Below are 17994 nucleotides of genomic sequence, written 5' to 3'. Positions count from 1 at the left end.
TACAGCGGCAACAGGGGAGGGAGCCCTTGAGGCTCCCCCAGGCGGCCTCCATCCTTGCTCCTTGATGAGCTGGGACTCCCAGCACCAGGCAGGGTTCCAGGGAGAAGCTCAAACACCAGAAAGGGCCCTGGGCTAGGAGTCAGGATGCAAGTGTGTGCCCTGGGGTGAGGTGCAGCCTGTTCCTGGGCTCGGTGTTCTCCATGCAAAATGGGAACGAAGCTGATGGCCCTACTAAATTTTTAGGGGTTGTTAGGCAGATCAAATGACATTGAAAACCATAAAATTGAGCGCACGTGCATAGCAGTGGTGGACTACTATGTCCCTGATCCCACAGGCTCATGCTTGCTCCCACCGAGAGCAGCCTCAAACCCTAGTTCTGCCCCCTCCTCCCCGTTCATGCCAGGCTGGGCATGGACTTGGCAGCGGGCAGTGGCCATGAACTATGAGCCGGGCCATGCAGCAGATGCCTGAGAGAGGGTGATGAGACACACAGCACATGCAGGGCCAGGCCAGGGCAGAGCAGGGCCGGCTTAGGGGCCTTGAGGTCTGGGCTGAGCAGGAGGGGTGCCAGAGCCCCCAGGGACTGGGGCTGGGCAGCTTAAACACGGCCCTCTGGGAGCTTTACTCTGTTCTGGGGCCACAGACCTCTCCCCAGGCCAGGGGCAATTACCCCCACAAAGAGGTCCTTTGGCTGAGGGGTGCTGGCCTAGAGGCAGGTGAGGGCGGATGGGCACTTCTGCAGGCAGGCCCAGGCCAGACCGGAAAGTGCAGGAGAAAGGGCAGCCTTTGGCCAACTCAGGGTCAGGACGAAGTCTAGCATAGGGCAGGGCCCCAGAGTGACTGACAAAAGCAGCTCCTGGCGGGAGGCACCTGGCCACCCGTGTGCCCTGAGGCCAAGGACAGCACCATCTTGGGACACTTGAAACGCGTTGCTGACACTCCACTGACAATGGCACACTTTGGCGTAGTTCTGGATTTGCTTTTTTTAATTAAAAAAAAATTATTTATTTATTTGACAGAAAGAGACACAACGAGAGAGGGAACACAAGCAGGGGGAGTGGGAGAGGGAGAAGCAGGCTTCCTGCTGAGCAGGGAGCCTGATGCGGGGCTTGATCCCAGGACCCTGGGATCATGACCTGAGCTGAAGGCAGATGCTTAAACCACTGAGCCACCCAGGCGCCCCTGGGTTTGTGCTTTAAAGCAAAGGTTTGGGAAGTTGGGCAGACCAGGGTGCAAGTTGCAGCACTTGCACAGAAGGAATAGTCGAACACAGTCTGTCCAGCATGAGGCGATGGTCCTCCCTGAAGAGAGGCAGGAAGCACGGGACGGAGGAGGGGCAGACGCAGGACAAGAGCCCCTAGGAAGATTCCAGAGATGGGCCAGTGGGTGCTGTTCAGGTGGTGGAGAAAGGGCAGCCCAGGAGGGGACATTATGGGTCCTGGCCACAGAGGGATGAGGCTGGTGATAGGAGTCAAGGCCCCTCGCCGAGGGTCACGAGGCTGGAGTCAGGGTCAGGGCATCTTCCCTGTGGTTTGAGAAGCTGTTGAAGGTCTCTGGGTTGCGAGCCTGGGTGGGATCAGAAAGGAAGGGACTCCCGGGGCTCTGGTTTCCCTGGGGCAGACAGTGAAGCAGTTCTCTGAGCTAGCCGGCCCGGAGGAAGGGCAGCTTTAAGGGACGGAGTGATGAGTTGGGAGGCCCAGGAACGTGGAGGAAGGGATGCCCTCTGAAGGAGGAAGAGGAGTGGATAGAGGAAGTGGAGAGTTTCTCAGAGAAGAAGGGCAAAGCTGGGAGAGGTCAGGGCCCGGAGGTGAAGGGAGACAGCCTGTCCACACTGGCCTCTGGGAGCAGAGGACTAAACAGGGCCCCCTGCCTTTGGCCACTAGGTGGGTTGCCAAGACCTTAGGGAACATGGCAGTGGCCTGGGGATTGTGGCAGCAGGTAAAGAATGCAGATGGCATTCCGGGCTGCTTTTTCAGAAAGCTCGGCTGAAGGGCAAGAGGAAGGAGCAACCAGCTCGAGAAACAGAAAGCACCCACGGAGGAGTTTGAGACCGGCTGGGACTGGGGTGGGGGCAGGGGTAACTGCCTAGGAGAGGGGGTGACGGACAGAGCACAGCGTGCAGGGGTTTCCTTCCCTCCATCATTTCCCAGGCAGGGCTGGGGACTTCCTCACGAAGCTCTGGGTTTTGCTTTCCAGCATCTCAGAATCTTGCTGATCCTGTGCGCTCTGAAGGTCACAGGTCTCCCTTCTCTCCAGACCCTCTGATCTCCTGCTGCTCTTTTCCTCCATCGCTCATCCTCTGCCCACAAGGTCAGGGCCCCCAGATCCCTGCCAGGACCCAGACTTGGGTTCCACCAGCCTCCCTCTGCTGCGGACGTCCAGCAGTGGCTCTTTCCCATGCACGCTGCGAAAAGCCGTCCTCCGGATTTCTGCCCTGCGTGCTGGGACATGAGGGGTCCCAGCATCCCGGCCCTGCCGAGACGGTCCAAGCCAGATCCCAGGCAGCTGAGCCTGTGTCCTGTCTGGGGACACCACCATGGAATCACCTACTGTTGGTGCTTGAGGGGACGGCGGAGGCCGAGTTGCTGGCTTGCCCCATGTTGGCCAGCAGGCTTGCAGCTTCGACAAAACTCTGGCAACTGTGTGACTAGGTACCCCATCTTTCTACATATCCCAGCGTCAGCTGGGGCCTCACAGGCCTCGACACCAACTGGCAGAGCAGCACAGATGGGGTGGGTGGCAGATGGGCCCAGCTCATGCAGGCAAGCCCTGCGCGACCTGGTGTCTCATTCAGGGGAAACCGGAAATCTGGGGTGTTCCTGTGAATCACCTGAGTTTTAAATCCTGACTGTGAAGAGAAAAAATCCTAAGCCCTGTGTAGCTCAAGTAAAACACACGCATGGCCCTCACTCTGCCCGAAGGCCAGGAGCTTCTCTCCGCTCTAGAATGGCGGGAAGACTCCGCACCCCGGCGCCCGGCCATGCCCTGCAGACTCTTTCTCGAGGATATGCTGCTGGGTCATCCTTCCTGCAGGGGAGCCATGGGTTTGGGCACCCGTCAGGCTTGGGGGAAAAGCACATGGCATCAGCACCCTAGTGCCGGGTGGGCACAGCAGACATGAACCGACACTGTGTGCAGCGAGCCTGGTGAAAGCCCCCCACCACCCAGGACCAAGCACTTCTTCCTGCTCCAGGCTTGTCCCGAGGCCTCCGACGCAGGCCCGAGGAAAATCGGGGCAGCTTTGAAGCCCCTTCTCTCCAAGGAGGGGAACAGAGCCAGGCCACAAGAAAGGACAGAAGTTACGATGCCCCCAGCTGCTCTGCAGGAAAGAGGGCTGGCTTACCTTAGCCTTTGACTTGCTATGTCACCGTGAGCAAGTCTCTTATCCTCTCCGGGTCTCAGTTTCCTCACCTGTAACATGGGTATAATATTCTTGGCTCCTTCACCAGACTGCCCTGAGGTCAAAATCAAAAAGAGATTCTCGTACAAATACATAACGGGCTGCCAAGGGCTATAAATTACTGTACTTGTCCTCCCTTAACGTCTGCAAGACGATCCTCACCCCAGCTGTAGTGCTTATAAACCATGGGATTTCCCATTAATTCCAAGGTCAAACTCAGAATGCCTCTCTGAACAGGGCCAGGCAGGGGTCTTACTGTCCCACTGGGCTCCTGGTGCTGACCAGGGCTCCTGGCCCTCCTCAGCCAGGTCCCAGCCACCCCCCTCCCCTGGCCACCTCATCTCTCCTCCACAAAGCAGGACTCCATGGGGATGTGGCCAGCTGAGTGGCTCTGGAGCCATGTTTCTTGCTCTGGAAGCTCTTCCAGGTGCACCCGAGCTAGGCTAAGTAGCACCAACAGATTGGATGCATCTAGAAGCTCCAGGGGGCTGATGGGGCAGTGCCAAGCACCCGCAAATAGTAAATCCCCATAAATGTTGGCTGGGCCAGCCCGAGGCGTGGTCCAGGGCACAGGGCCAGGATACCTCTACCTGGGTCTCCACTAAGTCACCCACTTGCTATGAGTCCTCTACTAGGCCTCAGTTTCTCCATCAGTGAAAAGAGGACTTGGACTAGTGCATGATCCCTTTTGTGTTTGGAAATGGAGACCAGGGAAAGGAGATTTGGGCCGTCACAGCGACCAGAGGACACTCCTGGCATTTAGGGCCTATACGGTCCAGGGGCTCGGAGTGCCCTGCATGGAACGAGACTGTCCCTCACAACGAAGAATTGTGCCCCCTCCAAAGAAAAAAATGCAGAAGCACCCTGGTGGGGGATCTCACAGGTCCCTTCCAGATCTGGGATTTGGCAAAAATTCACCCAAATTCATAACTAAACATTCTAAGAAGAAATTCTTACCTTGAAATGACAGCTTCCAGCTCTGCTGCCTCATAGATGTGGGACGGCGGCTGTTGAGATAAGCAGCCCAGCCTGGAGGGATCCGGAAGGTTCCTCCTGGCCCCAGTGCTTGGTGACTCTGCCGTTGGAGATAATGATGAGGGTTTACACAGAAGGAGAGGGCTTTCCAGCCTCTAAAGCCTGCTAAACACACCGCCTACTTCCTGTGATCATCTTCCAACCCCGGGAGGTTGCAAATCAGCACAGAAAGGCTTAGAGATGTGTTCAAAGTCACACAGCTGGCAGGTGAGGGACCTGTGGTCTGAACCCAGTGATCTTTCCTCTCCCTTCCCAGACTTCCTTGATGGGGCTCCCTCACCATCTCCCCCAGAAAGTGTTGACTCACCTGCCTTTCCAGGAAAAGAGAGGCATCTTGGGTCTCTGAAATGCAGCCCAGAAAGTCCAGACATCCTCCCCTGCCCTCACCACACACACTTAAGCTCACACTGATACATGCACATATACCGACCTCCAGTAGAAAAAACCTACCAATTTCATCATAGATTTCAAAAATCAACTTTGAAATTAAAAATAAGAATAAAGAAGCACTGAGAATGGCCCAGGGAGAAAGTTCTGAGAGTCAGCTTTTGGGAGCTGGTCAGAAGGTGGAAAATGTCCCCTCCTCCCAAGAAGCCATGGCCAGGTGGGGCTGGGAACCCGAGCCACTCACAGCAGCAGAGCAGGAAAGGTCTGAGGGACCACAAGCCCCATGATCACAGGTGCAGCTCCCCACCCTCCCTGCCCAGACCTATGACATGGCCAGCCCTAAGTGCCCTGGCCAGCCCCACGCAGGACACATGGAAACACGTACTCCTGGGGTCTGATCTGGGGTTAGAACATAGGAGCAAGCTTTCAAGTCTGCTCTTGTGCTGGGCTGTCACTCTGCCACCAGTGTGCAAGCAATGAGAGAATCTGCATCTTTAAGCAAAGAAGAATCCTTTAAGGCCTTGCTGCCCAAATGGCAGTCCCGGGACCAGCAGCATCGGGGTCATCTGGGAGCTGATTGGAAATGCAGCATCATGGGCCCCACCCAGACCTACTGACCCCATGTGCACTTTAACAAGCTCCCTGGGGGCTTGTGTGTACAGTATCCAGTGGGAAGCAGGGCCGGCCCCTCACTGAACTGATAACATGCCGGCCATACTAGCTTCCTTTGGGTTCCTAAAACATGCCAAAGCCCGTCCTATGTGTTGTTCCCTGTCTCAGGAATGCTGTTCCCTGAGGCTCTCACATGGCTGCTCTTCCTCAGCCTTCGGGCCTCAGACTGAATGTCCCCACTTCAGGAAAGCCTTCCCAGACCCCCTGATCTGAAGCCGATACCCTTCTAGGCCCTTCTCAGAGTGGCCTCAGCAGCTCTGTTCACAGCTGTGATGTGTGGTCTGCCCTTGCTAGAATGCCTGCTCCAGGAACGCAAGCACCCGGTCAGCCTGACACATCTGGGCCCAGCATGGAGCACAGTGCCAGGCACACAGCAGGCTGAGCGAGTGGAGGACAAACACAGTCATGGAATACAGGAAGACTATCGCCATCCCTCCATTATTCTGGTTCACATTAACTACGCCCTAAGTAACCCTTAGTCGGACTCATTTTGCAGGTGGGAAACTGAGGTCTAGAAAAGTTTGGGGCATGCCCATGGTCATCCTGTAAGTCTATGGTAGAGCAAGACCAAAGCCTTTGACCTTTCAGGACCCAGCACCTGAGCCCACGCCCGGATGCCCTGCCTGTCCATGTGTGCGGGGGCCGCTGACCTACATTGTTGAGGAATTATATTATGCAGAGGGACTCTCGGGCCAGCTGCTCTCCTTCGGCTGCACAGATGGGGGAGGCTTTCCCGGGCAGCTTCTGCATGCCTCCCACAGAGCGGCGGTCCAGCCAGGAGTCAGGTGCGAGCGTTCCCTGCCTGCGGGCAGAACGGACAGGCATGGTCTCTCTGCCGGGCACTGTGCCCTGTCAGGCAGGAACAGCATCTTACCAGCTTGCCTTCGATTTGTGGCCCTAAAACTCGGCGTTCACAGAGCTCCGGGGGTTTCCAATGGGGCCTCTGTTGGAACATTTCACGACGAAATCATTCCTCCCCCAAGCTGCCCCTCCCAGTTTCTACAGTGGGGTTCAAGGGTTATGTCCACTGTCCCCTTGGAATAGGATGCAGTGTTCACGAGAGGCAGGGCAGGCTGGGACAAGCACCTGGAGAGGGAGTAAAGACCACTGGTGTGGGAGGCAGACAGACCTGGCTTTAAACCCAGCTCCGACACTGACTAGCTGGAGATTTCTCTCATCTTTCTGTGCCTCCATTTTCTCATCTGTAAAATGGGTACAACACGTTGTTGGTTTCTTACCAGGCTTTGACAAGACACCGTAGGTAGAGCTGGCAGCTTCGCACCTGCTGTGTTGTCATCCGTGACAAGCAGCACTCAGTGTTCCTAGGGCAGTTGTTGACAGCTTAGTTCGACTCAGTCCCCCTCTGAGGCTCTCTGTCATGGAATTGTCCTGATCTTACCAGAACGGAAGAGTCCTGAGGACTGGACTGTGTCCATCCTCATAGCTGCTGTGTTCCCCCATGCCCAGAACAGTACCTAGCAAATGGTAGTTCTTCTAGTTACATTGGAGTAAACAAATGACTACTTAGGTAATTGCCCAGGTGGGCAACAAGTAAGGAAGAGAAATAAAGAAAAAAAGTCAATTTGAAAGCTCTCATAGGCCAGTCATCCCTGGGGATTGATTTAGACCAGGGGAAACTGTGTAGTCCCCAATCATATGGGGAGGCAGGGCTGACATCCTGACTCAGACCCTGATGGGAGACCACCGCATGGCATCTGCTGGGGTCTGTGTCCTGTGTGTGTGCCGCCGGAGCCAGCACAGATCAGTGCCCTGGGATCGCTGGCCCTGGGCTGTGTGGCAGGCCCACACTGAGAGCAGGGTGAGGGTAGGGTCAGTAGGCCTGGGTCCTCCAGCCCCGTGTTCCCCAATATCCTCTACCCTCCCATCCCACTCCAGTTGTCAGGAAGAGGTGGGACCAGTCCTCCAAGGTCCCTGGAAATCTGGCCTCCTTTAAGACCACTGGGTGCCTTCTAAAGTCGCACAGGATGCTGTTGATGCTTTGCGGGCCCCACTGAGCCACAAAAGTAGCTGTGTCCTCAGCAGAGGGTGAGCGGGCTGCTGGGCCAGACCCTCTATGCGGGTCTTGGGTGCCCTCTAGTGGCACTTTGGTGTATGACAATGACTCCAATAAGCGCTCAGGGGGTGGCAGCTTTCCACGCCCCCAGTGTCCTCCCTCTCCATCCCCCCAACCCACCCTTTGCATTATCCAATACACCTCTCTCCGTGCGTTGGACTGCTCTGACCCCTCTGAACACCAGTCCCAGGCACGATTAGAACAGATCAGAGAAGAAAAGGCATAGCTTTTACAGTGGGCTTTTATCACCATTTTGCGGCCACTGAAGGAGTGTGATTCAGGTACAGGGGTACTGACCAGTCAGACTCCCCATCTCCTAGCCCCAGGAGTACCTGAACCTCATCACTCCTAAATCCACCCCAACCCCTGGTGTGCCCAGACATGGGGTTGTGTGAGGGTGATGTTAATGACCAGGAGATTTTTGTGGCTTCTTCCTGGATCAGCGCTTGTGTTGTGTGAGGATAGGGCAGAAACAGCTCCGCCCACCCTTCGACTGTTGAGTTCTCTGAGCTCTCCACTGGCCCTTGATTTTGTGCTGCCCTCTCACCTCTGCAGCCTAGGCTGTGTTTAAGCTTATTGAGATGGGGGTGGGGGGCTAACAGACCCGGATGTAGGGATTCGGTCAGAGCAGACCAGGCTGGGGAACTTGGCAGGGGGCGGGGGTTATTAACAAGTTAAAAGGTAACCTGGCTAGAACATCAGCTGCAGAAGGGGGAACACAGAGCCAGCAGCAGCTCCAGGAAAACTACCTAATGGAGTCTTAGTCAACCATGAGGGACATATGAATCACGGGAGGAAGGCAATTGTTTAGAAAGTGGAGGAGATGTGGAGCGAGGGTGCAGGCAGATTCGTTCACCGCCACCTGGAGTGCTGGGCTCCAGGACAAGCCCATAGGTCAGTGGTATACTGGAACAGGTTGAAGGACGAGGTCGACTCGTGGCGGGAGGCGGTGTGTACCTTCACTGCAGCTCTTTCCCACCCGACCAAGGGCGTGCAGATGTGAGGAGAGGGCTTGGGATTATTCTGAGGACCCCAAAGGAAAGCAAGGACTGTGGGGTGGAGGCCCAGGAGATCGGTGCAGCCACTCACCAAGAGTGGGAGGGGGTGGGCTCTCTCTCGCTGGGGACGTAAGAGCCTGACAACCGCTCTTGGCTTCTGGGGAATAGAGGTTTCATAACATTGAACAATGGTATATGACAGCATCAGTCCTTTCTACACAGAGAATCTAAGAGTCCATCATAAATTATTGCCTTTCATTGGAGAACAACAGCTACTATCATCATTAATGGGTTTGCTATTCATGCGTGACCGTAATGGGCCTTTGCTGTTGCATTCTGATGTCTGCTGGGTTGTCAGGCATTAGGGAAACCCAGTTTTCGCTGTTAGAAGTCACTGTTGACCTTCGCACCAGCCACTTTCGCCATCTCCTCAATTAAACAATGAAAAGACATCAGGAAACCCCTACCCCCTTACTAGAATCCAGCCCAGCTCCTGGGCTGGTCGCAGCAGAGGGGCCATCTCTGGCCTGTTGACTCGGACTTGGGGTCCTAGAGATCACCTTCTCCTGGCTTGTCTCTCTGTGGTCTCAATGACCACAGAACCAAAGTGGCAGAGCTAAGGGAAAACAAAAGGAAAATCAAGCCTGAGAGATCGTACCAGACCTGAATGGTCTGATTACAGAATGGCCTGGGTGTACAGGCCCCACCTCCCTCGCCTTTCCTTTTTCTGTTCCCCAAATCACAGGAGCCCAGACCACTGCCTGCCTCAAAGGCCAGGCCGAGAGAGCAGGCCGAGAGAAATAGAGTGCCCACTCCCACTTACCTAAGGCCTGCTTTCCACATCTCTGGATCCCACCAAAATGTCCCTTCTTCCTGGTGAGTGACTCTGGGGATGCCTACCTGTTACCTTCAGGCCTGGGCTTTACCCTGGGCCTCTACAGGACCACTCTATCCCAGACACAGCTCTTTGATGAGACACCGTCAGTGGGTATCTTCTCTAAAGGCAGATAGATTCACAAATATATGTTCAACTTTACTTTGTTATTGGTGGTGCATGGATATAGAAATTCTAAAACTATTTTGTGCCTATTTAGTATTGAGCAAATGAGTGACTATCTTGGTATTGTAGGAAACCAGTGATCTCATTGTGAGAGAAGAAAGGTGCAAATATGGAATGGGAAGAAGCAAGAACCCTGTGGCATAGGGTTTTGTTTACATCAATCTATAAAAAGATGGTAGATCAAAAAAGGATAGATACATAGAATCATGATGAATGGATGGATGGGTGGATGGATGGGTGGATTAGAGAGATAAGGGATGGAGGGAGGAAGGAAAGGAGAAAGGAAGGTCCTGGGAGGAAAAGAAGGAGGGAGGGAGGAAGGAAGATCCTTGAAGTATTGATATCCTTGGAACAGTGAGCCCATCTAGTGCCCAGATCTTGGTTTCTAAATATCATTCTCCATCAAAAAGAAACAAGACTCTCCAGAGAAATGACTGATTCTGAGGCTGGGGAAAGGAAAGTACAAAGAAATAGAGGTACTTGTGCCAAGGTGTAGGAAAGTGCTCCCCAAAATTATGGGGATGTATTGAGAAAACACATGAGGCTGCACAGGGGAGTTTCCCACTGACCCAATCTGGGAGAATCTGAGCATCAAAATAAATGATAGTAATGGAAATGGAAAAGGAACCCCTAAATGCATACCGATATACATAAATAAATGAGAGGAAAGGAAAGATCTGTTTACAATGGAGTGTCAAGTATTTAAATAAAATGATAGAGTTAAAAAAAAAAATCACCATTTTGTGGCCACCGAAGGAGTGTGACTCAGATAGAAACCATCACTGGATGCTGAAACCACTGAGTTGACCTTTGTGGGGGAAATGGGACACTCACACAGTCTCAAAGTATCTCCCACAGAATATTTATTAATTACACGGGGGAAATGGTACCTCTGAAGTGGAGAGATCTGGCAGACATCACCTGAACCAAATGGTCATAGTTGACATCACCAGTAGTGGGGCAGAGTGCCATCAAGTGCCACTGAGGTGAAGCTCCAACGAGGCAAAAACAAGCACTTTACATAGGACTCCTGCCATGAATGCATAACCCAGATCTAATCATGAAAACACATCAGACAAACCTAAACTGAAGGATATTCTACCAAATAACTGAACGGCCTTCTTCAGAAATATCCACGACGTAGAAGAGAAAAATAGGTGGAGAAATCATCAAAGATTAAAGGAGACTAAAGACATGATAAGTAATGCAGGACGTGGTCCCAGATTGGGCTCTGCTTTGGAAAAACCACAATTATTTTTAAGGACATTATTGAGTCAATTGGCAAAATTTGAAAATTGATAGCGCATTAGATACTGTATTAGCTAAATGTCCTCAATTGGGTAAGTATATGTGGTTATGTAAGAGAATCTCCTCATTCTTAGGAAATACTTGCTAGATATTTAGGGGTGAAAGGTCAGGGTGTCTGCAACTTACTCGTAAATAATTCAGAAAAAAAAATATGTAGAATATACATTTTTGTTGTTGTTCTCTGGATGTGTTTTTCTTCTCTTTCCACCATGTGGCTGATTCTTGCCCAGTTTCCCAGCTCAAATTCCTGAGAGAGAGACCATATTTGGATAGGGTCCTTTCCACCATTCCTCTTTGAGCAGAACACTGCACTAGGAAACCTCCTAGGTCTCTGACCAGACTCTGGATTGGCTACTGTGGGTCAGGTACCCACCCTTTGTCCAATCAGCTTTGGCCCAGGATGTGTCATGTGGTATATAACATGGCTGCCCCCATTGCTCCTTCACTGGGGGTGATGGGAAAGAAAGTCTCCTTAGAAGAGCTTGGCAGGCCCCACGGCTGGCCCAGCCAATGGTTATGGAGTTAATCCCAGAGACACCTGAAGACCTCTTGACATTAACTTGTGCCTTATTCTCACCTTCACTCTTTCAACAAACATTACAGATGTGTGCTCTGGACCAGGTCTCATGCTAAGTACTAGGAGCCCAGGAAGTGACCTACTCTCTACGCTCAGGAGATCTGACTCATGTTTGAAAGGCATGAAGAACACAGATAACTAGAGTGCAGGGCTGAATCATGACCGACAAACAGAAAGCAGCCCCATGAGAACATAGAAGGGGGCCCAAAAGGCCTCCTGGACAAGGGACTAGCTGTAGCTCATGGGAGGGCAAGTGGCCATCAGATGGGACCCTGGCTGCTGAAAAGGTGCCCAGTGCCATTCCTGGGTTTCTGTTTTCTCTTTGCTCAGCCGGACCCAGCAGGACGGGACATCTCTATCCGCCCTCTCCTGGAGCACTGTGAGAACACCCACATGACCATCTGGCTCGGCATCGTCTATGCCTACAAGGGGCTTCTCATGGTAGGTGCAGAGCGGGAGATAGACGCTGGGGGGCTGCTTCTCTGTCAGAGTTCTCTCTCCTAGAGGCCTCTGTGAACATAAAAATAGAATCCCCAGAACAAAACACTAACTGCCAGGCCCCGTGTCTCCCACATGGTCTCTCAGTTCCCACAACAAAACTCTGAGATGGTGCAGATAATGCCCCATTTCACTGATGAGGATGCTGAGGCTTGGTTTGCCCAAGGTCACTCAGTAGTAAGAGGCAGATTCAAGAGCTTAACCACAGAGCAACCCCAAAACCTGTGAGTGGGCCTCACGGCAGCCACCATAATACTCCCAGAATGGCAGTCTGTCAACACTTAGCGAACACATCCCACATTTTACTGGATTCCCTCAAAATCTGTAGTAGGTTAATGGAATCATCCTCATCTTATAGAAGTCAGGCTCACAGAAGTTAAAGGGCACTAGTAACCTCCAACCTCCGAACTCAGTCGTCTTTCCACTCCAGCCACCTGTTAGAATCAAAGATCGTGTACCAAGCCCACCCCACATGTCTGGAAGGACTTGAAAGGGCAGCCACACCCCACCTTATCCCCCGTTGACCCCTGAATCTTCTCTCCAATCCTATGCAAACCATGCTTCCACTGAAATCCCTCCAGGGACAGGAAACCAGCTCCCGTACCCTCCTGAGGTCTTTCCACAGGAAGGTTAACCCACCATCTGCTTCTGTGTAGCCTCTATTTAGAGGCCAAGAATGAAGCTGTCTCCAAAGGTCAGAGAAAGTGGGACTTCTTGTCCTGCTCAAATGCATCATTACCTGCTGCTGCTTCGGAGAACTGTTCCTGAGGGCCCCCACCAGAAGGGCCCCTGTGTTAGGGGACCCTAGACAGAGATTGTCCCCCACTTCATACTAGTCAAGACTAGTTTCCATAGAGATTCTATGAGGACCCCTGGGCCCCAATCCAGACCCCACAAAGGAGTGATCCTGAAGATGCCCACAGGAGGGTCCCAGAGTGGAAATGGGACTTTGAGGACTAGCCAATGGCCCCGGGCTTGGAGAAGGGCACTCAGGAGACATGGACACTGGAGCTGTCAGAGACAGGTGGCATAGACCCAAAGGCAGATCCATCATCAGTGGGCAAAGTTGCCAGTGGGCAGCTTTCAAGTCCACATGAAAGAAGGATTTTGTTCAACAGAGCAGTGGTCACTGATTTGGTGGCACCCCACCCCCACCCCTCCGAGGAAGGAAGACGCTCCCTTCACAGGAAGCAAGCGGTACCCAGGACTTGAGGCCCCCAGCCCCTGCTGAATAGAGAGAGTGAAACCAGGCTCTCCAGGACCCCTCCGGTTCCACCCTCCCTGATCCAAGACTGTGTGAAATTAGATTATGAGGAAGCTGACTGACTCTTCAGACTGCGACTACCGGTAATGTTTTGGCCATCCTATCTTCTCCACCTACTTGCAAAAGTGGTTGGAGTCCACCATCTCTCTTCCAGGGAAGCTAATATCTTCAGCCGATCCTGTCAGTAAAAGCTGTATTTGGCAGCACGAGTGTTTTACTGTTTGCAGTGTGCACAAGGATTATCCTCAGCCCTCCCGGCCCTTAGGGTTTGTGACTAAAATTCTAGCTCCTAGCGCCTCCCGCTCTGAGACCACAGAACTTCAAGACTGGAGAGAGTAGGCCCGGCCCTGCAGCCCACACCCCTGTCAGAGTTTCAGCACGCTGGCCCCCACTGAGCATGAGCTGTGCCCCCTCCAGAGGCTCTAGGGAGAATGCTTTCCTGCTTCCTCACGGCAGCTGATGGCTCTGGCATTCCTTGGCTTGCGGCCACATCGCTCCAGTCTCCACCTCTATCTTCCCATGGCCATCTCTCCTCCTCACGTCTCATACCAGCAGTCCTGGTCAGCTCCTTCCCCGCCCACCCACACCACCGTTCTGGCTGGCATTCTGTCCGCACTTCTTCCTCAACCAGCCCTCCTCTTAGACCACCGATGAAGGCTAAACCCTACACACCTTACTTCAAATCACATTGGACCTACCTCTACCTTGTCCATTTCTGTTGGGAGATATATTGGTTAGGGATAGAGCTGCAGGTGATAGAAAACCCAAAATTATAGTGATTAAAGAGATAGTTAACTTCCCTCTCAGATGAGCAGTCTAGGGCTGGTGGGGGGGCTCCCAGAATCTCAGCTCACCCATCTTCACCATACAGCTCCCACACTGTAGACTCAGACAACTTTTTGGTCTAAGATGGCTGCTCAAGCTCCACCCATCACACTTCACTCCATCTACTAGGAAGGAGGGAAAGGAACACCCTTTATAGATACTTTATAGATACCCATTTCCCTTTACAGATCCTTCCCAGAACTTGTACACACCACTCCCACCTACATGGCCCTGTCCTGAACCTACTCTTACATCACACCTGGCTTCGAGGACAAATTAGGTTATGTAGTCTCTATTGTGAGTGACCTTGTGCACTGAGAGGTAATAGACACAGGGGCTCTGCCTTATTAGACAAAAACACTGGACTGGAGTTCTGGAAATACAGTCCACTTTTGCCACTGTATGACTGCGTGGCCTTGGACGAGCCCCTTCCTCTCTGGGCCTCAGGGCTCTCTCTAGAGTGAGGGGAGATGGTCAAGATCATGTCTGGGAGCCCTTTCCACCATGGCCTGCTGTATGTAAACCAGTGCTGTGGCAAAGGAGAACTGGATGTTGTAACACCCCCAGTGGGCCTTTCTTCAATGTAATTTACCCCCGGGCCACCAGTGGAGATTGAAGGTGACATCCAGAAGACCTGGCCACAGCAAAGCTGCCAGCGCCCCTTCTCAGAGCAGCAGGTATGTGCCAGCCACCACATGATAATGACCACTGCCCCTTCCGCTCACCATTTCAGTTGTTCGGGTGTTTCTTGGCTTGGGAGACACGCAACGTCAGCATCCCTGCCCTCAACGACAGCAAGTACATCGGGATGAGTGTCTACAACGTGGGGATCATGTGTATCATTGGGGCTGCCGTCTCCTTCCTGACCCGGGACCAGCCCAATGTGCAGTTCTGCATCGTCGCCCTGGTCATCATCTTCTGCAGCACCATCACCCTCTGCCTGGTGTTTGTGCCCAAGGTACGGCGTGCCTCCCCCACCCCCCTGCAACATCCTGCCCTCTGGCCTCTGCTCCTGCCCAGGGCACTACGGGTTTCCTCCACTTCCTAGCCATTTTATGTTTTCTCTACTTGGGATGATTACAGTTCACATGGAAGATTTGGAAAATGCAAACAAGTAAAAATCGAATTTTCCAGAAATCTCAGAGTCTCACCACCCAAAAATAATCACTGTTTGTTTCGTTTTGGTTTTTTTTTTACTAAAAACTACGTATTTTTTATGTGTTTCCTTCCAGTCTTTTTTTCTTTAAGATTTTATCTATTTATTTGAGAGCGAGAGAGTAGAGGAAATAGCAGAGGGAGAGAGACAAGCAGACTTCCCACTGAGCGTGCAGCCCTGATGCAGGACTTGATCCCAGGACCTTGACATCGTAACCTGAGCTGAAATCAGGAGTCAGATGCTCAACTAACTGAAAGACCCAGGCTCCCACCCCGCGCCCCACCCCCTGTATTTTTTAAATGGTTAGGCAGTGTTGCTTTCTCAGTTACAGCTGAGTTTGCCTTTTCCACTGTGAATTTCTCCTTTGTGTTTCTCAGTCATAACCACCACTGATGGGAGATGTTCCACGTTTTCTTGTCCACTCCATTCCCTTACTGATGAGCAGTACAGCCGTTCCCAGATTTTTTATATTATAAATGAACTTCTTTTCTCTACATAGCACATGATTCCCATTTCTGGCTCCATCCTTCAGATGGAACCTCAGAAGTAGCATTAGTGGGGTGCCTGGGTGGCTCAGTGGGTTAAGCCTCTGCCTTCGGCTCAGGTCATGATCCCGGGGTCCTGGGATCGAGCCCCGCATTGGGCTCTCTGCTCAGCAGGGAGCCTGCTTCCCTTCCTCTCTCTCTGCCTGCCTCTCTGCCTACTTGTGATCTCTGTCTGTCAAATAAATAAATAAAAATCTTTTTTTAAAAAAAGTAGTATTAGTGGATAAAAAGGAATAAATAACCACTTTCAACAGCCACTTACATTTTCCATTCACCTGAAGCCCTGACCTTCAAGACCAGCCTGAGAGGTGTTTTTCGAACCTTATCCTTCCCGGCAGTGGGCAGGTGAACCAGAGGCCTTGGCATCTTAGGAGTCCCTGCAGTGGGCTGTTCTCGGCATCAGAGAAGAATGGGAGATGGAGATAGGGTGGGAGGAATTACTGGCCCGAGTGGGGTAGGGTGTGCCTTGGATTACGGGGGGACCAGAGATCAGTCGGGGTCCACTGTGCCCTAAACAGATGGCCCATGGCACCTCTATCCCATGAGTCCCCAAGCAATGATTTTCCTGGAGCACTGTTGCCCTATATGCCCACCTTCTCTGCTTGTCAACGCCTGCCCAGGCTCCAGGCCAACACCAAGGCCTCTCTGCCTATACTCTGACATTCTCTCATTCTGGTCAAAGATGTCAGATGGTTCCAAGCCCAGCCCTGACCACTCTCCTCTGTCACCCTTAAGAGCTCCTCATTGCCCTTCTGGCTCCAGAATCAAGTCCCCAGTACCAGGCTGCCTTTTAGGACCCTTGAGACTCCTCCAGTCTCCCCAAAGAACTCTGCCCACCATCCAGACTGCCCTTCTCCATAAACACTCTGAACCCCAGGCCCCCTGCTTTGAATATGCCTCTTCTCCCCCCTACCCCCACCCAGAATTCCCTTCCCTCACCATCCTTCAGCCTCACAGAGCCCAGCCCAGGCCCACAGCACCCACAGCCCAGGCTGCCCCTGATACTTCTGGCCTCTGCATTGTTGGGTCCTGGCAGATAGGGGCCCTGCCTCATCCAGTCCCTGCTCTCCAGAGCAGGCCCAGAGCCTACCTGAGACCGGAAGTGTTTTTTGAATAAATGAGTAAGATGAGGATGAGTGACAGCCTTTTCTCTTCGGTAACAATGCTTTTGTCTGTGACCGAGCCAGTCACAAGTCTGTCCTCAACACTCAGTGGTTCTAAGAAGCAGGAGCCTTCCCTGGCCTCCATCTGTTATCTTCCATGTCACCCTCGGGGTTATTATTTTCCATGTGGAACGAGGCCTGAGGCAGAGCAAGGCTCAGCTGGAATCGGGCCTGAGAGGCGCTGGTGGGCTCCTCGGGGTGGTTGGGAGGCAGGTGGAGTCAGGCTCAGGAGACCAGACTTCTGCTGAGGAGGAAGGAAACTGAGACTCTGTGCAGGGGGGAGGAGCCTGCCCAAGGTCACAGGCAAGCGAGTGGCAGAGACAGGCTCTGAGCCCAGAGCTTGTGTGCCTGCCGCCTCCAACACAGGACCTGCTGTGGCAGAGTGGATGGGAGGTTGTAGGGGGAGGACCCCGGGCTTCTCTCTTCAGCCATACCTTGTCCTTTCAGCTCATCACTCTGAGAACAAACCCAGACGCGGCAACGCAGAACAGACGATTCCAGTTCACTCAGAATCAGAAGAAGGAAGATTCTAAAACATCCACCTCAGTCACCAGCGTGAACCAAGCAAGCACGTCCCGCCTGGAGGGCCTGCAGTCTGAAAACCATCGCCTACGAATGAAGATCACAGAGGTAGCTCCCTGAGCACCGTCAGCCAGGGCCCCAGCCTCCCAGCTGCATCTTTCTGCCCCAGGGCTGCTGCTCCTGACCTCACTACCCCCTACCCAGGACTCCCACCATATCAGGCCGTGCGGTCCCATGGGCTGGGGTTACAGCGGAGAGAACCAGTGGGGACATAAACTAGGCAGAGGCAGTTTTGTCAGAAGCCGCTCACCTGGCCCAGACTCATGGAGTCCAGCTGTGGCCCGATTCCAGACATCCTCAGGAAAAAAGGAGTTCTTAGAAAGTTGTGAGCTCTGAGATTATAGGAGCTCCCTAAGTGTGCAGAAGCCCCCACCCTTGATTTTTCACCCTTCCAACCCAACAACCACCCTCATCCGTATGATGTACAGCAAGACATAAAGAGAAACTTCT

General features: G+C 52.9%; 1 protein-coding gene across 1 annotated transcript in view; it reads left to right on the top strand.

The window, feature by feature from the left end:
* GABBR2 (gamma-aminobutyric acid type B receptor subunit 2) overlaps positions 1–17994 on the top strand; it is a 336043-nt gene that overhangs the window by 306296 nt on the left and 11753 nt on the right. Inside the window, exons 14-16 of the mRNA XM_032860690.1 lie at positions 11842–11952; positions 14832–15056; positions 17410–17592. Of these exons, the coding sequence (XP_032716581.1) occupies positions 11842–11952; positions 14832–15056; positions 17410–17592 (519 nt within the window). The remainder of the gene's footprint in view (positions 1–11841; positions 11953–14831; positions 15057–17409; positions 17593–17994) is intronic.

This window comes from Lontra canadensis, unplaced genomic scaffold, assembly GCF_010015895.1.
Source record: "Lontra canadensis isolate GAN:19392208 unplaced genomic scaffold, GSC_riverotter_1.0 scaffold19, whole genome shotgun sequence".
Classification (NCBI taxonomy): Eukaryota; Metazoa; Chordata; class Mammalia; order Carnivora; family Mustelidae; genus Lontra; species Lontra canadensis.
The sequence above is the reverse complement of the archived record's forward strand: the minus strand, read 5'-3'. Positions and strand labels throughout refer to the sequence as shown.